Source organism: Mesitornis unicolor, unplaced genomic scaffold (assembly GCF_000695765.1).
Source record: "Mesitornis unicolor isolate BGI_N332 unplaced genomic scaffold, ASM69576v1 scaffold52176, whole genome shotgun sequence".
NCBI lineage: Eukaryota > Metazoa > Chordata > Aves > Mesitornithiformes > Mesitornithidae > Mesitornis > Mesitornis unicolor.
The window spans coordinates 1-24,932 of NW_010192685.1; the positions used below are offsets into that span (position 1 = coordinate 1).

General features: G+C 36.3%; 1 protein-coding gene across 1 annotated transcript in view; it reads right to left on the minus strand.

Moving 5' to 3' along the window:
* Positions 1-837: 837 nt before the first annotated feature.
* LOC104542758 (roundabout homolog 1-like) overlaps positions 838-24,932 on the minus strand; it is a gene marked incomplete at its 3' end in the record, with an annotated part of 81,255 nt that continues 57,160 nt past the window's right edge. Inside the window, exons 7-12 of the mRNA XM_010187176.1 lie at positions 7,643-7,767; positions 5,562-5,733; positions 2,962-3,167; positions 1,437-1,518; positions 1,099-1,267; positions 838-1,004 (exon numbers count right to left, since the gene is read on the minus strand). Of these exons, the coding sequence (XP_010185478.1) occupies positions 838-1,004; positions 1,099-1,267; positions 1,437-1,518; positions 2,962-3,167; positions 5,562-5,733; positions 7,643-7,767 (921 nt within the window). The remainder of the gene's footprint in view (positions 1,005-1,098; positions 1,268-1,436; positions 1,519-2,961; positions 3,168-5,561; positions 5,734-7,642; positions 7,768-24,932) is intronic.

Sequence of the window (24,932 nt, forward strand, 5' to 3'; positions counted from 1 at the left end):
TATATATATATATATATATATATAACAATCACTTTTACTTTTAAAAAGAATATGTCTTGGTTTTTTACTTCTTAGGAATCAAAGTATTTCTACTAGAAAAATGCACACTGCAAAGTTGCAGTGCATTATTCCCTGTACACCATCATAAATGTCATTTATTTTCTATGGTGAACACAAAGATACTTTAAATTTTACAAAGCTGGATTCAGTCCACGGCAGGACTTCAGTCCTAGCTGAAGTCAGCAAATGACTCCTTTATTCACTACTACTCGTCCTTCTCTTCCACTTGGCTATCTGCAAGCATTGTCTCTCTTCCTTACTGTTTTACTTTCAATAGTAGGACTATTGCAATACTTTTAATATATTGCCAAAAACTGTTATTTACTGACTCATAATGCCCGATTCCTTCAAATTTTAAATTTCTGTCTTTCTTAATGCAGCAGAAAGCAAATTAGATTATGTGCTGTTTCTCTCTGTGTCTCAGTCTTAAGCCTCAATTGATACACTGGACATAATAATAACATTTCCAAGGAATTTGAGGATTTGTGTGATAACTTAAAAAAATCAGAGATTACTTCTGTGCTAACAAAAGCTATTCTGCAAGACGTAACTATCTTTGGATAAGAGATACTAGGAACCCCTTAGGTAATGCAATATGCTGTCTAAGCAGCTTTTAGAATCCATGACGGAGGGAAATGTAAGCTTAAACATCGTATTTTACTATCTAGCATGTATTATAGCCAGGATAGACAGATAGACAAAAGCTAGCAGAATTCCTGCATCTGGTTTTGTTCAGTCAACTTGTGACACCTAAAATGTTCAGTATCAAAAGCTTACCTTGAGTTTTCACTGGATCAGATATTTGGCTTGGGTCACTTAGTCCATATGCATTAGCTGCCCTCACAAGGAATAGATAAATTGCATTAGGTTTTAGCCCTTTAACTGCAAAACTCTCTGTTTTCACATTTTCAGCTACAGTTTGCCAGCTGCTACCTGATGCATGGCTATGGATAAAACACACACAACAGTAGGTTAGCACGTGCTTCTTTAACAACGTATTATATATAAGTACAGCAAGATCACATGAGACTCATATACCTGAAGGCCTCAATTATGTAAGAGGTTGGTGTTGCCCCTGAATTCAGATTAGGTTGCCATGACAATGTTACTGTATTTCTGCTGACATCTGTAACCTCGGGTTTTGATGGAGCACTAGGAATCAAGTTTGGGTCAGTGGGTCTTGGTGGCTGCACTGGGACTCCAAACTCTAACAAAAGAAAGAGAAATGCTGAGTATAGACAGGAAGCAGCTGTTAGCTAAACACTTGTGCTGTTCACATCTGCACTGGCAATTTATGACATAGATAATTTCAGCATTTCAATTTCTGATTTTCTTTTATGTATTTTCTCCACACAGAAAAAACCTAATTGATTTACCTTGGACCTCTATGTATGCACTCCATGTAGCTTCACCACTTGGGGTTGAAGCAATGCAGGTGTACCGACCAGTGTCGCCCAGCTGAGTGGGAAGAGAAAAGAATAAATATTTGAAACAATCAGGCACTCGGTGGGCTAGAAAAGTAATTATAGCTCTCTATGTTCCCCCATGAATATGGACAAAGGTATTAGGCTGCAAAAACTTCCAACCAGAAACTTCTTCCATTAGAAAGTATAAATTTATATGCTGCAAAATGAAAATGAATACTTATTTATGAGCATTTGCTAAAGAATTGGAAAAGCTGCAGATTCTAATTTAATGTTATCTAATTGGTAACAAACAAACTGAAGGTCAATTCTTGTTGCATTTGTTCCTTACTCTGCATAGGTACACAAATAAATTGAGAAGGAACTCAGATGACAACACCCCATGCAACTGTCAACCTTCTGCCTAAATAATGCCTGGGCATTTGTCTGGACTGCTGCATTGGGGAGTATGTTGACCTTAAAAAAAAGTTTAAATATTGCACAGGACCACGTACATATGGGGTTCCCTGTGTTAGTATAAATTTCACTCTACAGCAGACCCAAAAAAGAATCTCCATATGCTACTGTCATCCAGTTCTGAATGTTGGATTATTTCTCCATATGTGACTTAATCACATTTCAAAAGAGTTTCTTTTTTTCCCCAAAAAGAAATGCTATCCTCCTAAGGTCCCAGCCTCAGCAGATGAGCTGAATGGAAGCACTCAAAAATCACACATTCAAACTCTAAGTCAGTGTTACTCGTACCTAGTAACAGCAACTCTAGAGAATATAGTAAAGTAATATATTCAGCCTAATTTTTAAAAAATCACTACATTTCAAACCTTTTCAAAGAAAAGAAACATTTTCAAAGGAAAGATAGCAGAGAATAGCCAGTACACTAAAACTTAACAATATTTTAAAAGATATTACGGCATGCGAAGCACGACCAGCAATACTGACCAGGTACTTGCTATAATTCCCTGAGCAAGCCAGGTATTTGAGAGGTGGTTAACAATTTTAAGCTATGTTTACACTGTCAAGTGAATATGTTTAAACTTTAAAACCTGTTTTGAAAAAGCTGTGTACATGCCTCTATTATTGCAGTATGCTAAACAAAGGGTTTCTTTATAAACAGTTGAAATAATTAGATTATTTTAATCTATTAGTGCTACAGCCCAAATAATCTAAGGATTCTTCTTACTGAAATACAAGTTTTGCTTTCCCCTTCATGTTTTAAGTACCCACAAAGCTCTTTAATTAATAGCTCTTAAAAGCATTTTTCCTTATTAAATCTGAAATAATGTGCCCCAGGCAGAATAAGCCAAGGTGTTAGGCACAAAGAATGAACTATCTAAAAGCATGAAGTATCAAATATGTTAATGCAATTATTTAACATTTCATTAATTCCAAATGTAGGAACTATGCCAAAAGTGCCCAGAGATTTATTTTTTTTTTTAAAGAAGTGAAACATAAAGTAGGAAAACCCAGTTCAAGCTACCTTGGCATATCGGATCTGTAATGCTCCTGTCTCCAACTGCTTGATGCGAGAGTCCTGTGTAGAAATGAGGATCCCATCCTTTTTCCAGAGGATAGTGGGCATTAAAGAGCCTGTGGCCACGCAGTTCAGTACTAAAGTACCATCTACAGCTACAGTCTGATTCACAGGACCCTGTCGAATGACAGGGGGAGGCCGGTCTGCAATCACTGCCAGAAGAAACAACAGGAAAGAGATTTCTGCAACTGGAAGCAATTTTTTAATCATCTAAGCAACAGCAGTTGCTTGAGGCTTTGAAAGAAACTAAAGATGATTAAACAAGTAATTAAAGTTGGAGGCATGAATTATTCAGGGTAGGGTGCATTATAATGATGCACAACTACAGAATTTTAAAACGATACACAACACAGTATTTTCAGAAAGTAAAGAAGTATGACATATTACACAGTGGTATCTGCTAGGCATCCTCTAATTCCAGTGTCACCGAGGCACATATTTCACCTTGTTCACCTACCACAAAGCAGGCCTGTACAACAGAATTCATTATTTCAGCTTTCAAAGACGGAGAAAAAGGAGGTAGGCAGGCAGGGTATGTACTTCTGGCAAACATGTACTTCTTAAAAAAATGTTATTGTGTACCATCTACACATCTTGGTGCTGTTTCCTAATTGAGAGATGCCTAGCAGCAGGTTGAAGTAAACACAAAGCTCATAAATAGGACCACATTAAAAATTTTCAACTAAGATGTACTTTTCCAGTAGTTTCTGACTTTTAGTTCTATGATGACTTAATCTGTCAATATGACTTCAAAGTCACAAAGAGAATCCCACGGTGTGTTTTAATTTAATGTATCTTTCACACAATGAAAATTAAATGTTAGTGATGGGTTATTTAATAACTGCACAGAATGGTATAAAGCAGTCTCAGTATTCACAGAAAAAAGAATTACTGTCTACATAAAGGTTTTTCCCATTATCCAATGGATAATTAAAAAAAAGAGGTAAAAGCTATCTTATTGTGTTTCAGTGACCTCCTCTACCTGTACCATCCAACATGACATGGACTGATGATCTGAAAATAACCACAGCTTTAAATGCCAAAAATCTGTTCAGTAGTGTCACAGGGGCTCAAGTAACTTAAAAACTGGTTTGGTAGCTGAAACATGAACCTGAAGTTCTGATAATCTGTGAACATCAGATACTTCTAAATTACTTTTTGTAACAACAGGCAGGGTGTTAGTACTGGTTTTTTGGGCTAAATTCCAACTCCCATAATTTCATTTGCATGTTCAAATGACACTGTGTTTTCAACTGCATAATTTATCCTTTGCTTCTTGTCTCAACCTGCTACAATGCATTGCGAGGCCATTAGTATCATTCTCTGCAGAGACAGTCAAAATAAGCTCAATTATACTTTGTATTAAACTTCAACAAATTTTAAAGAGCTTTGCAGTTGTCAATGGTACGAGGCAGACTGATGTCTGCTCTACAGGAGAAATCCACTGAAATTCATGGTAAATTTAAGTGCAACTGAGGTTGATGGCAACTTCTATTACCCTTTAGGAATACCAGGGTATCATTCTGCATATCCTGCCTTTACTTTTATAAAAGTACCAAAGAAAATACTGTCCCAAGACATTATGCAAAACAATTTTTCAACAGATCAATCCAGAGCTTAATTCATAGTAAAGAAAATATATTTAAATGAAACTTATTTTTCTCAAGTTCAGATTGTGCAGGTCGTTAAGAGAAAAACTCTTAAGGTGAAGGTTCTTACCTTAATTTTCTTTTTAAATTTTTTTCTCATCTTGCCATAGCCTTCTCCCCAATGGTAAATGAATACAAGTGGATTAAGAAATGTAGCTTACCACTTGTGAGAAAACAGAAAGGATTCAGTCCTATTCCTCCAAACAATCTCAATTCAGTATGTGTAAATAAACAATTTTATTCTCCAGGTTCATGGCATGTTTCTAGCACCACATTATTTCTGTGTTTTCTACAAGGCAAAGGCCTTGTTTATGGAAACTCATCTGTGACAAAAACTTCTCACCCCTCAAAGTCTCTCCACAGACTGCATTTTTTTTTTTCAGTAAGTGCTAAGATAATTACTTTTGATGGGTATCTTTGCTATTAAAAATATGAACTATTCATGATAACTGGCAGGTTGGCCAAGTTTGTATGTTATTTTACTGACTTCCATAAAGACTGAGGTTTTTTCCTTGCTCTAACTGCAGTACTAACAAAATAAGGTAAATGGAAATGCTAAGCAAGTGAACACACAATAATAGTGATAAAGAGCCAGGCAGCAAGCAATTTTAAAGCAAACTATATCTAGCCAGGAAAGGTAAAAAAAGAGCCAAATAAATTAAGATATGACAAAAATCCATAAAGTGAAGTATACTTACTAAACACAAAATGGAAATATTCTGTTACACAATATCCAGTATCTTAAATCCTTGACAGCAATGGCCCAAAGAGGATTTTTATGTTCAAAGACACATGTAATACACATTCATGCAAAGGAGATACCAAACTCATATCATCCCACTGCTGTTTTCAAATAAAAAGAAAAACTTAGGAACGATAAAATAAAGGTAATATTACCATCAGTAACTTCCAAGTAGGCTTTTGTTATGATACTTCCCGCAACATTTAAAGTCTGGCAGATATAGTACCCAACATCAGATCTCTGGACATTGGTGATAGTGAGGTCACCTGTCTGGGAAACTGAAAATCGGCTGGATGACTGAGGAGGCTGGTATGAGAAAAGCAGATTCTACAAGATGCGTAGAAAAGAAAGTGGGGAAAAAGGGTCAACTAAATTCAAACATCAATGATCTTAACTTTAATATATCTAAACACATTAATCTTTTCACATTAGATATAAAACATTCTGGTTTTCATATCTTAAGCATGTCTATACCACTATGAATAGCTTTTATAGGACTTTTTGTAATAAAATAGGTGCAGATATAGACGAATAATTGTGTAAGTCTTTTAGGATTGCTCTAACACTCTCTGTGGTCAATGGTGGTCTTTATTCAGTTTAACAGGCACTAGTGAAGATGTGATATGTACAGATACCATATGGGTATATGTAACTGTGGTGAACCTAAGTAATTTGCTTTAACTTCCTTTTTTAGAAGTTACTGAAGGGCATTCTATTTATTTCATTTAAATACAGATGTTGGTTTACTTATTTGTATTTTAACTGTCACCTTCCCAAGAATGGAGCATTTTTTTTTTAAAGAAATGCTGTTAGGTCTCTCAAATTATAGTGTTTGTGTTCTATAATGAGCCTTATAATATAGAATTAAAACCTGTGCCAGTTTGTACTTAGATAGTTTTGCTCTGAAGTACATAGCATTTACCAACAATGGTCAAAATCAGAACTGCAATCAAAATAATACAAGTCCTTTACACTAAATATGGATTCCAAATTTCTACTTCAAGCTGAACAATTTGTGAATGAGGATACTTTAAGGTCACAGAGGCTATTTTTTACTCTTTCTTGCTTAACTACATTTTGCATTTCCAAAAATCATCAAAAGGAACAGGACACAACATTGTCTACTTCAGTATTAGCAAACCCTATTCATTGACCTCCTCCTCCAGCTCCCTCAATCATCACAAGTGGTCACCACTCAGCAGAGCCAAAAACAAGCCTGAAAAATCCTGCACTAGACAATACTTGGGGAAAAAAAATCCAGGTCATATACAAATATAAACATAATATACTTATATGCTTATACCATTGGAGATTATCATCTAAATTTGGTCAGCAGTCTAGTTGTACTTAGGTATTTTAGACAGAAATGTTGCAAATGGAGTAAAGAAGCCAATCTCTAAGTGTTCTCAATTTCTCTGGCCTATTGTTTCATAACACAAAGAACTCTGTCATATGCTATTGCACCATTCATTCCTTCATTCACAGGAAAACCAGAATCACATATTCCTTCTTTCCTTCCAATAAAGAATACTTTGTGTCACATCCCTCCTTCAAAAGATGACTGTGAAAGAAAACTGTGATTCTCTTGCTGTGCCATATTGTATTTCACCCACCGGCTTTCAAGACGCTTTACAAAGAAGCTGAAAATATTTTTTCCTCTCATGCAAATAAGGAAGCTGGGAGAAAAAGTGACCCATTCAGGTATGACCTGTCAGCCAACTGAGTGAGTGGGAAAGTAGATCTCCTTAGTCCCAAACTAGTGTCCTACCCATGCAGGGGTGCAGATCAATACAACAGATGGTTTAGTTTGCCAAGCACAGGCAAACACATGTCAAACTAATAGCTGCACCAAAAAACCCAGAGCCAAACTTCCTGAAAATTTGGGAGTGTTTGGGAGTTCAAACAAACGTTAGCATTAGTCATCTCTTAAAAGTTCTCCCTTAGGTGAAAAATATTTTCATTGTAGTGAAACATGAAAAGTTTCTAGTTGTTTCATATATTTATTTTTACATTAATGGAGAAAACAGGAGATTGAGCAATACATAGATATCCTTTCTAGTAAGGCTGACGTCATCTAGCACAGATGTGAGACTTAGAAGCAGAGAAGAAATATCCAGCATTTCTAAGCTCTAGATCTAGTTTTCACATCTTTAAAGGAATAATTAAAATCTTTTTCTCTTGTGACATCATCTCTTCAAGAAACTGCCAGAAAGAAGGGACAGAAAGTCTGTTTTACCTGACTCCCCTCTCTCCGCCAAAAGATGGCTGGCTGAGGGTTTCCAGTTGCTTCACACTGGAAAGTCACCGTTCTCCCCAGTGCAGCTACCTGATCTCGAGGCTTTACCACAAACTGTGGAGGCTCTGAAAGGAAAAAAATAATAATCAGACTACTGTCAGAAAACCAAGTTAGACTATTTGAAAGCACAGTTTGCCTATTGACTTCAAATGGTGTAAAACAGAATAGTCAAGTTTCTTTAATAAGGAGAGGCACATCAGTCTCTAACAGTCACAGCTTCAGCATCACTCAGATCATCTTTTATTTTGCTGGACCTTTCAATTAAAAGTTTGACTTTGCATCTCTTGCTTTTATTAGTGACCACTTACACAAGTCAGTAATTCCCACTGACTTAATGAGACAACTTGCAAAGCAACAGCCACTGATATGAACAAATCTGTTACAATTTGCGTTTTAAAGGCGTATGGCTACAAGTTGTCTGAAATCTTTGAGGGACAAGTGGCCCACAGGACACACTTTGTCAAGGGTTGCAATAAACACTGTTGAGTAACTAGAGATTCAGGCTTACATGCACAAAAGCCATCATCGTTGATTTAGGAAAGCTGAGGAGAGAAGAAGACCTTCATTGTTCTTACAAGAGATTTTTTATGTAGTGGGGGCCTTAAAAAAATTAAAGTCAAAAGCCCCAGAAATACTACTGAACAAATTATAACCTTCTAAAATCTTCAATCCAGTTACTGAAGAGGAATGAATTTAAAGGAACAGCAGAGCTAAATGTCTTCCTCATTTACATAGTCAAGGGAATGTTCAAACAAAATATATATGCAAATGAAGGCAAATGTGAAACATCTGCTCAGCCTAACATTATAAAAACTGCCAGCATTGTCCAAACTGTATGATTTAGACAGACTTCAACAATCCCTTCATCTAGTAGTAAACAGAATGTCAAAAAATCCTTTCTATGGCATTAAAACAAAAAATAAATCAGTATTAGGTATCTTGATGGGCCTAGCACACACAAAAAAATCTACCTTGTTTTATAGGCTGTTAACTCTCACTTCCTAAAAAAAAGTTCATTAAATGAAAGTCCATCTACTTATTCCCTTCCAATTCCTTCTGATCATCTGTCCAAAAGTAATTATTCTCTCCCTCTTCTATGGGTTGAGAATAAAGAGGATGTTTTGAATCTGACTTTAATAACTCAGATGGTTTTTGTGTTTGCTTTTTTTCCTTGCAAACATTTCTGTATTTACAAGATTTTCCTTTAAAAAAGAGTGTGAATGATATAATTTAAAAGTATCACTCAATGTGTTTTATAAAAAGCAAGTAATTATGGCTTTATCTAAAATGAATACAATGACACTCAAAGTCCTTTCTAAAAAAATTAAGTGTTCATGTGGGCCAACATTTTCACTTATCTGTTCCTCATGCCTTGTGTCTCTGCTCCCCAGTGACTTCATATTAGAATATACTCTTCCTACAACCTTCCCTCTTTGGGAGGAATATTTGAAGCATGACATATTATTATTTACATTTGGATGCAAATGCTTCCCTAGAATTTCCTTAGATAAGAAACTACCCAAAGTGAAGGGGAGATTGACCTACAGTAATTAGCAGACTTCAAAACATTTAGCTCTGAAACATTCAATCAGTATCTTGTAACAGGATGTGGGAAGACTTTGACATGACAGCATGTTTAATTTAAAATGGAAGGTGAAACTGTTGGGGTTTTCCACAGGCTTGTGAGGATGAGGAAGATGGAGATGAGGGTGAAGCACCTTCATTATGTTGTTGAATTCTAATAACAAGAATAAATTTAGCATATAGTTAAATTTAGGGCTTGGCTGATTCAGTACTAGTCTGTGCCACACCACCACACAAAATGGAATTGAGGGTTTCTAAATCTTCTGCCAGTGTACAGGATTTATAAAGTTTCAGATTTTATTGAACTTGAGAATGGGTGCCACTATAGATTAAAATGGTTCTGATCACCAGAGAAATAGGAGAATGCTTCTGATTCTAGTACCTGGAGATGATCGTTCAGGGACTACTGAACACAAAACATGAGGGTAAATTCAATCCCTCAGGTGACCATGGCAGAATTTATAAAATGTGAATAGGTATATGTCTTTCTAGATATTATTCTAAATATGTATACATATTATACATATATGTATTATTCTAAAGCTATTACCATTAAGGTAAATGATAAAAAACCTATTAGCTTCAACATCAGAAGAATGAAAACAGGGTTAAGTGAAACTTTGTTATTAAATTTAATTCAATGTTTATTGTATTGGAAGCGTTTTCATAGTCTTTTTCTGAACTTGACTTTGCTTTCACACTTTGGATCACATACGTGCGGTATGTGATCAATATGCTGTAAAAGATGCGGAAATAATAATCCACTTAAGGAAAGAACAACTTCTATCCTCGAGACTTTTAAAACAATGATAATTTTGTATAGAACACTTAGAATCTTAAATAATGCAGTCACTGAAGAAAGAAGACATTAAATTTGACTCGTTACAGCATGTAAAAATGGACAGAAAGTTAGCAACCCATTACCTTTCTCTTTGCCATTAAGTTACCCATACTTCATGCAGAATTTATTCTGTGCGATGTGTCTTGTCAATAACAAGTAAAAGATGGGAGCTGACTGGTTGAAGGACATGGAAGGGGATGGATGGGAAGGGGAGGAGAAGTTTCCGTCACAGTGATACGATGATTAGAAGATGGCCAATAAAATTTCAACTTACCAGACACAACTAAAAACAAAAACAAAACAAAAAGAAAACATGGAATAAATAAAATTGAACAGACATGAAACAAAGCAAAGAATAAAGCAAAATTAAAAAAATAAATAAATAAAAACGACCCTTTGGCAAGGACCTTAGAAAGCACACATATATACCGATATGTGAAAAACAGGTTAAAATGTTGAAGCACATATTTTTAATTTGATTTTTAAGCAGAAGTCTCTACCAAATGCTGAAAGCATTGAAAATAAAAATGTAAAAATAGTGCATTTCTAAAATATACACACATACTGACAAAAAGGTGAGTCAAAAAAGGCTAGTTGGTGTAAGAGAATTACAGTTAAAGTCCCAAAATATATACTTTTTAAAATGCATGCTACAAATACCAATTTCTTCAACACTTCGGTCTTACTGCTTTATGTTGAGAGTAAAACAAGTATTGTTCAGGAGGGTACACTTTCATATCAATTAGGTAAGCACCTGCAATACACCATCTTCTGATAAAACACATGGAGGAAAATAATAATATCCAATCTGCCAAAATTCATTAGACATCAGGAACACTGGCTTGCTATTCAAATAAATACAGAGAACTCCAGGTGTATTATGAAAATGAAGCCAAAAGAGAATCAGATATAATATTGGAATTTGAATCATGTTGAAGCCAAGAAGCTGCAACTGAATGATTCAAAACAAGATCATAAAGCTAATTTGGTTTTCACGTTATTAGATTCACTTTTATAGGACATAATCCCAAACAGAGGCATTTGAGATTACAATTTTTCAAAGCTTTGATTTTCAATTTTAAATAAGTATTCTGGATGTACATTAGCCTTCTATAAGTTTGTGGGTTCAGTATCTCCCAAAAAGAAAATCAGCATGCATCCTTCTGCTCACACTGTCTTGGCAAGTCCATGATGTGTAAAGAGAAGTGGCCAAGAAATGACACATGAGAATTCCTGAGAGAAAAATGCTAACCCTCAAGACTCAGCTCCTAGCTACTCTTGACCATATGCAAGTACATTACCCAGTAACTGCTCCTTTTTAACTGAAAAGCTCTCTTCTAAACTTGTGATTACAGTCTGACTCGCTTGGGAATTAGAAATGCTTCTCCATAAAACACAGCTCATATTCTACCTGAAACATCATGATAAAAGACTTAATGGGATGCAATTCTTGCATAGAGGAAGTAAGTATAAATTAACAATTTTCCATTACTTGAGTAGTAACAAAAAGACAAAAGCTCGGCCTTCTTGGTAGCAATACAAAGCTGCCTATGCCATCTACTGAAAGCTCACTTGAAAATTTCTAACAGATAGAACCCTGTCTTGGTTGCTCAAATACAAATCTACAAATTACATTAACTTGCAAGTGCTGAATTTCCACTTTTTACCAGATGGTTTTGTTACTGTAGGTCAAAAATAGCCCTGTCAAGCAAATGTATTTTTTGCCCACCAGTAAAAACAGAGGGGATACTGATACATAAAAATAAACTGCAGAAACAGGGCATCACATTGGTTACAAACCTGTGGCAAGGGCAAAGGGTAAAATTTCACAGAAAAATTTAAACAGTTCTGTCACAGGGACATCATGTGGTTTAAAAGAACAACAGCAATAGTTACAACTAAAACAAAGACCACTTTCTTAGTTTGATTTACATATTATTGATCTCTAAGGTTACTAAAACTGAGAAGTAAATACTTTTTCCTCTACTATGGCACATTTTATTTGACAGCACTTTCAATTATAAAGTAAGCTAATTTTCCCTGTGTTAATCATGGCTTTATGCATGGCAACTGGAGGGAATAACCTGTTTATAAAGACCGGAAGGTAGCACGTAAAACCACAAATACCAAAGAAATAATATTTTTGCCTTTCAAATAATTTCTTTGACATATGAACTTTTTCAAGAAAGACATGTCCAGCCACTGAACTAAAAAACAAAAGAAAAGTGGTTTCCAGACTAGTGATGTGATCTTTTAATGCCTTATTCTTGCCAGCAATCCTGTCAGTCTCACTGGGACTATTGGTATCATTAAATCCACTTGCAGGAGTAGGAATTTGCAGTTTTAGAACTCAAACTACAGATTAGTATAGTTGCCAGATGTTAATGCAGCAACTATTGTATTTGACAGATGTAGTGTTGTAGAGTCATAGGACAATAAGGTTGGAAGTAACCAAGAGGTCTCTAGCCCAACCTCCTGCTCAAGCAGAGTCTGCTATGGGGTGAGACCACCAGGTTGCACAGGGCTTGATTCAGTTGGCTCTTGAAAACTTCCAAGGACTGAGAGTGCACAGCCTCTCTGGGCAACCTGTTCCGCTGCTTGACCGTCCACCCAGTGAAGTAATTTCTCCCTATATCAAGCCGTGATCCTCCTTGTTTCAACTTACACCCATTGTCTCTTGTCCTACCACCACGCACCACTGTGAAGAGCCTGGCTCCATCTTACCAACAACCTCCCTGGAGGTACTGGGGGCTGCTGTTATGCTCCCATTTCTCCTCCAAGCTGAGCAAGCACCATTCTCTCAGCCCTTCCTCACAGGACCGATGTACCTACAAGACCTCAACATATTGTATGTAATGCCTGCATCTCTAAATTACACCTTTTGTAATTCTGCTCACAAAGGGGAATGCAAATGCTGATCTAGAGTTTCTCCATACCTCACTGGTTTCCCCATATTTAGAATTAAATATTACAGAGTTGTGTCTATTTCTTAGTCTGCTATTGGAAAAACTATAAACTTCAAGTAGCCCATTCTTTAAAGCTGCGGTAGTAATTATCTGTCTCAAAAGGAGCAAAATTATAGAAATTTTCATTCATTTATACTAATAATGTGCTTTTGAGATCCTGAGGTTCAAAGTGGTACTTAATTACTAAACAGTATTTTGTTCTGCACATTAAATACTCATTAATTATTAGCTTGACTATTACTATTTATGAATACTTCCCAGATGCTCAGAAGATACCTTGTTATTCAGCTGTTACAAGCTCAATACTTCTGATTTAAACTCAAAGTGTTTAATTTTTTATTATTTAAATAAAAATCTTCATGTCTTCAAGGACTGCTTGACACCCTTATAGCATATAGAGGCTATTATAAAGGAAGCGAGAAAGTGTAACTCTACACCAGAAAAATGAAACAATCTCAATCTTCAGACCAATAATCACATGCAACAATCAAGCTCATATACAGTCTCTAGATTCTGTATAAATCCTTGGCCACATGATTAATCTATGAAATGGCAGACATAATGAAATTTAGATTGCTTTCAATTACTTTTGTGAATACATTAATCCCAGTTCAAGTGAAAAATATCAGAGATTGAATCTGCCTGTAGAAACAAACTGGTAGGAGAAACAAACTGTTAGGAGACAGGATGTGAGTATGAGCCTATGTGATACAAAAGACAGTGGACGTCAGAAACAGGCATTTCTGATGTGGTCGGCCAGGTGGGAGACTACATCATGTGAGAGAAGAAACTCCAGAGTTAGCATCAGAGATAGTAAAGTGATAGCTACATTATCTGTGAAGGAGCATTGCAGCCCTTCATAATGGCTGAAACTCAGCTGTTTATAATCTCTGTGTTAAATGAGCGGGTGAGAAGCCCACTGTTTATAATCTCTGTCAGAAATGAGCGGGAACAGAAAAATCTGGGTACTAGAGTTACATGCAGAGGAAATGTGAGAGTCTGAGTATGTTTAGCAAACTGGTCAAACTCCGACTGCTCACTCCTTAAAACAAATACAGAAATTCTGAGCCATTTTATTTTCCAATTCCTTCTAATTCCCAAAAAAACCTCAGCTAAAAAGCTGCCAACCTCTTCTGTTCATAAATATACATCATGGCTAAGCCTGCTAAACTCTGAAATCTCATTAATTTTTACCTTCAAGTATCTGAACAGGGACCATTGAATGCCTTTCTGCAACATGACTACCAGACGTTCATGTTGAAGTAGCAAAAACTATTATTAAGGGAGATAGTTTAAAACAATGTGCCATGTTTCATATCCCATCAAGTGACTTGTAGGCTATTTGTTCTTATCAAAGCAATCTGAAACACCCAATATCCTTGATATGCACATTTGTGGGAAGTATCACTGTCCACAGAGAAACAAACAAAGGCCAAAATCTCTTGTTCTGAAAAACATATAAATGCTGCCATTCAGCTGTCTCCTGGCTTCAACCTGTGAAAAATACGGGAAAATAATACCAGGTACATTACAAAAGAATCGGAATATATAGCTTTTCATCCTCATTCATCTCTCTACTTTTAGCTGTCACTTCTTGAGGTCTAGATACACATGTAAGTAATTAATCTTTTCCCAGATTTTCTGTTAAAATTCACATTCCTATCAGACCAGACTGGGACACCCTTAGTCACCATGAATGCTTTCACAGTATGTAGTCTCACAGCACGAAGCAGGATGTAGTGCAGTACAAACCTCTGAGGAAAGGTCTAACGGTCTGGCGCCAAACATGCCACAGCAGTATAGTTGAGGCAAAATGTTTACATGAGATTTCTGGTGTTTCAAATCCAAAGTCATGACTTGTAATTGCAAACCCCAGCAACAGAGTGATCGTGGTTTATTTCATTTATGATGACTAGAAAAATTTTGTTTTCGATTGCTGCTGATGTATCAGATAAGCACTTCTCAAGTTTAAAGGAACAAGTGACTATGGTAACTTCAAAGTTACTAAAGGCAAGAAGATAGAAATCTAACCGATTGCAAAAGAAACAGATTAATGGTTTTCTATAATGGTACTGTGAGTATGGGAATGAAATTGATAAAGAAAGTAGTTTATTAAGTATTGGGAAAAATACTTCTGACAGTAAGATAACCTTTAAAAGCAGTGAAAACTTAGAAATATGTAACATTGTTTCAACTTCATGCACAAAAAAGCTAATAACTGAAAAATTTCTGCTTCAATTACTTGCTGTGGTCCTCAACATACCTACCACCTATATTTGTGGGTTTTGTTGTAGTTATTGTTTGTTTGGGTTTCTGTTTGTTTGTGGTTTTTGTTTGGTTTTGGTTTTTTTGTTTACAATTGACCCACATTGCCTCATCTGTTAGGAGTCTGAATTATTATTCTTCTACTTCTCATCTGCTGGGCAGCAAATTAGAAACAAGTGGGCTAGTGTCTGTGCCACTCTTAGGGTACCAGTGAGCTCCAAGTTGCACTCCTCACTGTGCACTTACCCAGCTGCACGCTGAGCCAGTGGCAATGAGACAGCTGAAGTCTGGAAACCTGGTAGCCACATCATCATGACACTTGCTCTGACCACACAGAGTAGAATAGATTCTCTCATTTTCAGTACAGGGCACATGCCTGGCAGGCCAGATTTAGCTTACACCTCCTGACATGGTACCCAGAGAAAAAGGGTAGGTGCCTTTTTGTACTCAGGAGAGCTAAAGTGCTCCAGAAGAAAGTGGTCTGGCAAGGAAAAAAGGCAAGTATCACTCCGTGGTAATGACAGTATGAATAAAGCCTTGAAAATGTGATTGCAATTAGAGCTGGTACGCATACCAGAGAGACACACAGGTGAGGATATGGCATTAGAACACGTACCTAAACACATATGTCAAAACACACAGTGTGTGGCAGCTTAAAAACATAAACTCCAGAACCAATTTTAGAGATTAGTTTAAAGTGCCATAGATAAATCACCAATTCTCCCTCATGCAAGCAAGCAGGAAAGTGTGTGTTCTCAGCTTTGCAGTGGCAGCAACTGGCAACGAGCTTGTTGGCTCCATTATTGGCATTAAAATGTCACCCAGTTTCTCTGCTCTCTTTGGTGACTTAAACTCCACCCTCTGCTGATAAAGAGCACATGATCTGTGCATTAACCAAATGGCCCGCTTGTGTGCTATTCTGTTTTCAAGAGCTATCAACTGGCACTTGGGGTCCTTATGGATTTCTGGCCATTTTGAGAGGCAATTTAGGCTTAAAGGTGTTCTTTACCCCCCACCTCCCTCCAATTCTCATTGCTGGGGCTGAGCAGCAAAACCTTTTTCTGTCTCAGCCGTGTGTCAGTAGTGGAACTGTATTGTATTAATGTCTGCTTCACAACAGGATAATGAACCTCCTCTTTAAAACATTTCAAAAGTCAAGATGAAAAGGGCTACGCAAGTGTGTATGTGTATATACATGTGGGGGAGGAATCTGCTGCAAAAATTTGTGGGAACAGAACAGTGTGTAAAATGTACTCACATAAGATTTTTTGATTTGCAACTGATTTTGCTTATACTAGCCACGAAATAAGAAAATTGATAATCTCTCCTTCTGCAGGTGTCAATTAACATTTGTATGATAAAATCGAAAATGTGGAAATAAAATTTGCAGTGTGGTTATAAAAGATAGCACTTCTCAGGTTAATACATGTACTATGCAGTTTACAATGTTTATAAATCCTGTAGTCATTGCCTTGAGGTGACAAGTGAAATCTGAAACATGGAGGTTAGAAGACAGAGAGACAGATCTGAGGTCTTTCAGCAGTATCTCTTCTAGTTTCTCCTCCTACTTCCTTGCTCTGGGTCCTCCTAAACCATCCTATAAACCAAATACAATTTAGAGAGCACATTTAGGACAAGTCCAATTCCATCTATTTAAAAACTAGAGTGATGCAGTAAACTATGGATTCCTGTTTCCCTGGCTTCTCTTTTCAGCGAATAATTATCTTCCCCTGTGTTTAAAATGAACTGAGGTAATTTTGGGCACTGCTGCAATCTAAGTAGTCGTGGCAACAAATATTTATACTAAGGCCTTTTAAAAGAGTGAAAAATGATAGACTAATTTTAAATAAGCTGTGCAGAAGTCTAAAAGGATTATGATAACTGGATGCTATTTGAAGAATTCTTAGGAACTTCCTACTGCATTTTTGGACTTACAGTAAAAGATAGTAGAGCTGAAAAGGAAACAGAGTAGGATTTTTTACCCAGCTGTTTATGATAGCACACTTTTCTTCTTGGAAAGAAGTACTGGAAACCCATAACAACCTTCTTACAGTAAGTTAGAGCTATTTGTGAAAAGTGGCCAAAAACCCCATGATCAAGGGATACCGAACACATGCTAAAAATGGAAGGACAACAAATCTTTATGGCGCAGTAACTTTTGATTAAAAAGTGTTATTTTGGGCATGCAATACTCAGTAAGGAATACCGTCAACTGAATCAGTTACTATTTCAAAAGAAATCTGGACTTCTTTTGATGGGAACACCACACTCCCCACATAGAGACAACCCAAACCTAGATATGGGACACTAATACCTGAACTTACTTTTTAACAATGTTAACAGGAAGGTAACCATGACATATTAACAAATTTTAATTACAGGTAGCAAAAAATACAAAATATAAGAATTCTATACAAGATGGAATTATCCTTCAGATACTGGGAATTTTTACTGTGATGGAGGCAGAAAAGGGGACAAGTTGCTTACGGAAGTAAACAGAGTGTGCAAAACCAAAATAAAAGAAAATAAAATTCAGGGACACTCAGCCTTCACATACAGTGAAGCAGTGGTTCACCTTAGCAAAAAGACAATAATGCTATCAAAAATTGCTGGCATTCTGAAACAAAAGCGTTGCTGCAGCTATGACGGCAAACACGTTTTGAGGTTAAGTCTTTGGTTAGGTTGGTTATTCTTTTTGAGTAAAAAAATCTGACAAGACTGAGCATGCAAGAACTCTTAAGGAAGAGGTACAGAGGCGGCCATCAGACCTTGGTGGTGGAAGACGGGATGGCAGCAGAACTCCCAGGTGACTTCTTCCTCTGTACTGAGACCCAAGTACCAGTGTGCTACTTAACTGTGTCAAAAGAGAGAGTGGCTATTTAATTTGAGGAGATACATGTCCTAAGTGGGCTCCGATTATACCACTGAAAGATGCATACAGAACAGAGTAATTTTCAATGCTTTGTTTAGAGAGTATAGGACATTTATGAGAAAAAGACAAGCAATGTGATGTCTATTCAGGCACCTTTGGCTTTGTGTTTCTCAGTCCTCTCATCCTATTCAATTCTTAAATGGAAAAAAAATCACCCCAACCTTTAGGAACGAACATGTGGTCATAGGGATGAGAGAAGCATGCAGATACCTCCTGCAGAAAACAATGTGAGCATATTTGATACTTAGCAGTTTAACCTGAAGAAGCAGATTTTTTCTTGCACTGGAAGATTCTGATACTGAGCCTACTAGGTGATGTAGTTCACGTATAAAGACTGCAAGATACTTTATTACTAGTTCTTGAGTGTTATTCAGCACCTAGCAATAAAATATTGTTTTAGTGTTCAAACAAAACATAATCCATAGTAACAAATGGCACTCAAAACAGCTAATCAAAATAATGTTTGAACACACTGTTGTTATAAGTCAGCATTGGTTTTTGTCAAGAATCAATTCAGAGATGACTGATTTTAATGATGTATGTAAACTAACAAAAATAAGAGAATGAACTATAGTCACTGTATAATCCCTTTGAAAATTACTTACAGGCTATGAACAAGGCAAAAATAAAGTGTGTATTGTCTTTTAATGGATGTTCAGAATAATACAATAAAGCCTACGTTTATTTCAGAATGCACATATAGCAGAAGTACTGTTTCATGAACAACTAATGAAAATCATTATTCCTTGCACTCTATTTAATTTTGTATATAAAAACAAAAACAAAAATCTGCAAGCACAACAACTTGTAGGAAAATTCTACTTTATCTATTCCAAATCAGAATTATTGAAATGTTATCTTTAGAACAGAAGTCACAAAATAAAGTTTGCAACAGTGAAGCCTCATACAAAAAACAACTGGTTGTTGGCTAGCCATGGGATTTAGGAAATTGCAGGCACTAGAAAACAGTCTTGAGATTTTCTTTACTACTTTTTAATTGAGTGCTGAAGTATGTACACAAATCTACTTCTTAAATTCTCTGCAGAGAATGATTAAAAAGTAGAATTTTGAAGACCTTTACAGTAAATAAACCCCTCTCAGCAGGAGAAAGCCTCTAGCTTGAACTTATTTTTGTAGTAATGTTTCTCCAAATTATTTGGACTCCTTCTGTTCTACTTGCTCAGAAACATCAGTCTTAAGTCCTTATTTCAAAGTACTAAATTGCAGGAAGTGATCTCAAAAGTTTTAAAGTGTTATTTCCCTGTAAGCAATTGCTGTCACTCTTGTGAGACTTTATGTAAAAAAAAAACCCAAAAACAAAAACAAAAAACAACCTCATTTAAAAACTTAAAAACCATAGAAGCGGTTATTTATTCAAATATGTTACATGGATTTGAAGCCACTATAAATCACTTTAAAAAAAAATACTGAAATATTTACTGATTCGTTCTTTTACCTGTAATTTAGAGATGCTTCAGGAATCCTAATGTTCCTCACTTCATCAGAACAAGCACCTTCAGGGCACTAATCTCTTCTTCAGATAATTTCCTCATTTCCTTCTGATTAACTTTTAAGATTTACATTCTCCCACCAGAAATAGATGGCAGCCAAACTCCTCAGATCCTTGATAGAAATCTGAAGTGCTGTCATAGTTTACACTAGTCATTAAGGGGGAAAGGGCTGTCTGTTTAAGCTACACAAATCACAAGAGATGGCTTCTTTCATTTATCCTGCCAAGTTTCTTAATTAAAAGAATCCTGAAGTTCATAGGACAATCACTATTCTTCCCTCCTCTTTCATGGGGACTGAAGACAGAATATGGCCTAAAATAAGTTCTTTCAAAAGTAGAAATACTGACTTAAAGAGAAACCATGTAGACAAGTTCAGATGTAAATAAAAATCCTAGTTTTAAAATTCAAGTGGTTAAAATAACCCATGATACTGTGAGACATTCACTGCAACACATAAAAACTATGATATAGCTCCATAGCATTTTTGTAATCCCATAAAAATCTGAATTTTGCCTTTGTTATTTTAATGTAGGTAGCTTAGATGCCTATAAAGCAATTACATTTACAGCCAATTTATAATGTGTACCAGTGGCCTGACACAGTGGAAATATTTATATGGTGTCTGGCAGATAAAAGAGCAAATGCTATTCCTTTTCACTCCGAGTGGTATTCCCAGCCCTATCCAGAAGCCTTATCAAATAGATGTCTTTCACAGCGTGCCTTGAAGCTACTTTGTACAAAGAGAGGGTAGAAGGAGGAGGAAATTCCAGAACTGAAGCATGTGCCACCTTTTCAGATTAAAATTCCTGGTCAGTACAGCAAAATCACAGCCAGAAGTCCCTTATCAAAACTTCTGCTCAATATCTACCTTGCAAAAAAGCTCACTTAACCCTAAAATTTATGACATCATAAGCTAAAAAACCTTGATGTCAAAGATGACCACTGTAAAATATGAATTGGCCAGAATAATTTCCATAGGAATTCTTCTTTTTTCCTGCCAAACTGATAACACTGAACACGTTTAGTGCTGCTGCATGTTTAGGTGCATATTAATACAGGGCACCATAACAAGTATTGCGAGCTCCTCCAGAGCCACTGCTGGAGGAAGAAGAGTTAAAAACCCGAAGTTTGAGGATTGTTGTTCACTACTAATCTGGTGGTGACCAACAGTCACAGTGTTGGTACTATTCTTGGGAAGTCCAGAAGTCAGCTGACCTACTTGACTCGTTTCTCTTTTAACTCCTGCTGAGTAGCAACTCCACTGTCACAGCTATAAAGGTTCTTAGCCAACTGCAGAGTAGGACTTCCACTGAAGCCATAATTTCTACTTGTATCAGAGAGTAAAGCTCACTTCTGCATAAATTATAACCTTCTTATAAAATCAGATGTTAAAAATGCCTAATTAAGTTCTGCAAATGGGAGCAAAGGAAATGGAAGTAGGGGAAAATACGTAAAACCTTTGGTTGTTAGATTTGATTTAAAACATTTTTAGAACTAGATGTGAATTTGCAGATTCTTGAAGAAGTCCTACTTCTATTTACATTAATTGTAAAACTAATTCTCTTTTAGAACTGAAGTTTTGAGGCATGCATTTTTGGTAATTTTGTGTTTCTTAGGAATATGGGCTTCAATTAAATTGTATATAATATTATGATTTCTACAGTCCTACTTCAAGGCATAAAACTAAGCAAATCATAATAGAAATCTACACAAAAACATGAAAAGCATCTTACATATATATTAAATTCATACACAATAAATATATCCAACTTGATGAGTGTTTGAGAAAGAGAAAAATCCACTGATTCCCGAGGTGCACTTTTGGCTATTGTTTCCCTTTTCTGTAGCACATCAGCTACTTGGTAAAATATAATGAATTGGTAAAATATAATGTACTGTACTTTGGGCTACTTCCTGGCAGTTTGTATTGACTGAAGTATTTATTTAATATTTAATCATCTTCTGAATGAAACGCTTCCACATGTATTTAGCAACATCTCTGAATGCCTTACATATGTACTACACATTGCTGCAAAATAAAAACAGTGGAGTGAGACATTCTAATCTTAGGAAAATGCAAACAACAGAAGGATTAAATTTTCTTAACTATTCTTTTCCAAGGAGAAAATAAAACAACTTGGCAAGCATTTTCAGGAATGGAAATGCTTTTAAGCTGCATTAGTAAGGCTAAGTGAAGGGTTTAAACTTCTATGTCAATACAGAACTGCACATTTGGTTTAGGAATATGACTGAAATCACAGTAAAATACAGCATCTGTACTTCACGCAGGAAACACTTAAAATCCCCAAAGTTAGGAGTCTGTACAAAGGAAAATAATGATCCCGATAATCAGAATCTGTGATGCTGGTGCCATGAGCAGGAAGAACATGAAATTAGAATTTGTATTCCCTCCCCTCTTTTGTGTTTTCTACAGTCAGCCTCCCACTAGATATAGTTGAACTAACTGAGTTGACAGTTCCTAGTCCACGGACACAGATGGGGCCCATCCGCCTAGCTAAGAGGCAGCACTGTGCAGCCTTCTGAGACAGGGAGCACTGCAGGGCATGCACTATGCACTCCAACGTCTGCTAGATCGAGCAGGGTCAGAGCTGACCTGGAGGTAACAATGCCGCCACATCCAGGGCAGCTCTCTGCTGAGACACCAGGTTAGCTATTCACCACATTTCATCAACACATCCCTGCCACCTAGGTATCTCAATTAACCCTGCTGTTGAATGCTCCACCTTGCAATACCCTAGATAACTCTGTATAGAGCAGAACACCACAGGTCAATCACAGTGCTTGGGGCCTGAAAAATGATGAGTATTGAAGAGGATATGTCCTCTTCCTGGCATTGCTACCAACCCTGAGGCCTGAGCAGTGTCTGGCAGAGCACTGCCTACAGCCCTTTCTGCCGTGTGCCGTGCTCCATTCGGTGCAGCAGTTCCACTGTACAGATACTTGGCAGACAGTCACTGCCCCTTTCCTAACATGGACACGCATCCTCTGGGGTTACCACTAACAACTTTCATAGTCTTTCTTGAGCTCAGAGTCAGGCATGAAAACACCAGAGCTTATTGCTGAGATACTGAGGAGGAAAAACTCAAAACACTGCTCACCCTTGACCCCTACCCCCCCCTCCCCCGCCAAAAAAACAACCAACCAAACAAACAAAACCCCGCAAACCACGAAAACCACACAAACTCAAAATGAAGAAAAAACTCTCTTTACCCCTTGCTGAATTTAACAAGTCTCCATAATGACAGCTGTAACTTCTAAGGCCATAATTTGCAATATAGCTCTCTGTTTACAAATATGTAACCAAAATATCTCTATTTGGCATAGCAGAACACAAATGTATTAAACCCTACAGTCAACAGATCATGTGACAATTACCAAAAGCACAGAAAACACTTGTCATCTCTGTTACTTAAATCACACTAAAAAAATACTACTCATGAAAAAAAATTCTCCTCAATGAGCTGTGTGTCCACAGTCAGATCAATGTCATTTTAGCACTGAAACAAGAACAGCAATTTTACCTCTCTAGATGGAGCATATTCAAAAAGTTGACCCTTTCAAAAGTGTTTTAAACAAGGGAATAGAAGGGGAAAAGAGGTAAGATGAGAACAAGGAAAAAAGAAGGAAAAATGTGAAAAAATCTGAAGGGAAATTCCATGTTTCCTAGATGAGGTCTTTTTTTTTTCTTCTTACTATAAAACTAGGTCTCCTGGATACTCTAATAAATGGATTTTTATCATAATTTAGTACATTAACAACTACAAATTGGCCTTACACATTACAGTTTCTCACATCAGTCCCTCCTGAGAAGACATTAGTACAGACAAATGGCTCAGGAGGTAATCCATTCACACTGGGAAACAAATTATCCCATAACAATATCCGCACAGCAAAGCTATTACAATGTAAACATCTACTGTGTAATACAAGTACTTAAAAAAAAATAAGAATGTTGCTGAATCAAGACAGGTTATAATCATGTTCCTTAAAAGTACCATTTTATTATCAAAATTCAGAAGATATCACTCTAGATCTCTAACATCTTCATACTTAAGTAATTTTATATCTAAGTAACACTGTCAACCTAAATGGGATTACAAGAATGTGTTTGCTTATTATTTTGAATAGAACTACGAAGGATTAGGGCTACAAATCCCTTATTTCCAGAAATGTAACTGCTTAACCAGTCATAAATTAAAATATCTTAACAGTAACATTTTACATGATCTTCAGAAAGAATCACCATTTTAACAATAATCCTGTCTTTTTCTTTTGAGTAAACTGTGTTTACTGCTTACAAAGTTAATCTTTTATTCTAAAGATTTAAAGATTTTATTCTTCTCATAAGAGTTGGTTATTTTGCAAACATATCTCTTTTGATGTATAAACATCATGATGACTAACAAAAGAGAAAACCTCAAAATTCTTGGTTTTATGAGAGCTTCAACAACAGAATTCCTATTTTCCTAACAGCTACACATGTTAGGGACACCAAATGTTCCTGGTGGAAAGAGGAGAGCAGGTTAAGGACAAGACCTTTCCCCTGTTACAGTAAATGTGTCAAAACAGAGGCCTGTTACCAAATAAAATACTTCTAAGCCTATACTTCCCGAGAACTCCATAATGACCAATTCCCACTGAACAGAGAGAAGGACAGAAGGACCATCAGAGCTCAGAAAAAAGCATCGGGATGACATCACTGCTTGTCTGCTAGCCAGGAAAGGAAGAGAGGGATTATCCAAATAGTGAACATCTGGATTGTGTATATAAAGGCAATGAAGTATTTTTATACATATTAGTTCACCGAGTTCCACTGAATTTTTATCTCACAAAGAAACAGTAGTGCTACGATACGCTTTTATAATGAAAAAGCAACACGAATTCCAGTGGTCTGGGTTAGTGTATTAAAAGATATACAAACAGATTTATCATTCACTGCTTCTTTACTATATTAAAGGAAAAAAAAAACAGCAGATACTTGAACTTATAACTCTTTTTAGTTAAAACAATGTAGTTTGATAACACTGGTTTTCTTCAGGGTTTCAGATACAAAGACTAAGTGACATGAATCTGATCACAATGAAGTTCAAATCATTCAGTTCTCCACCCC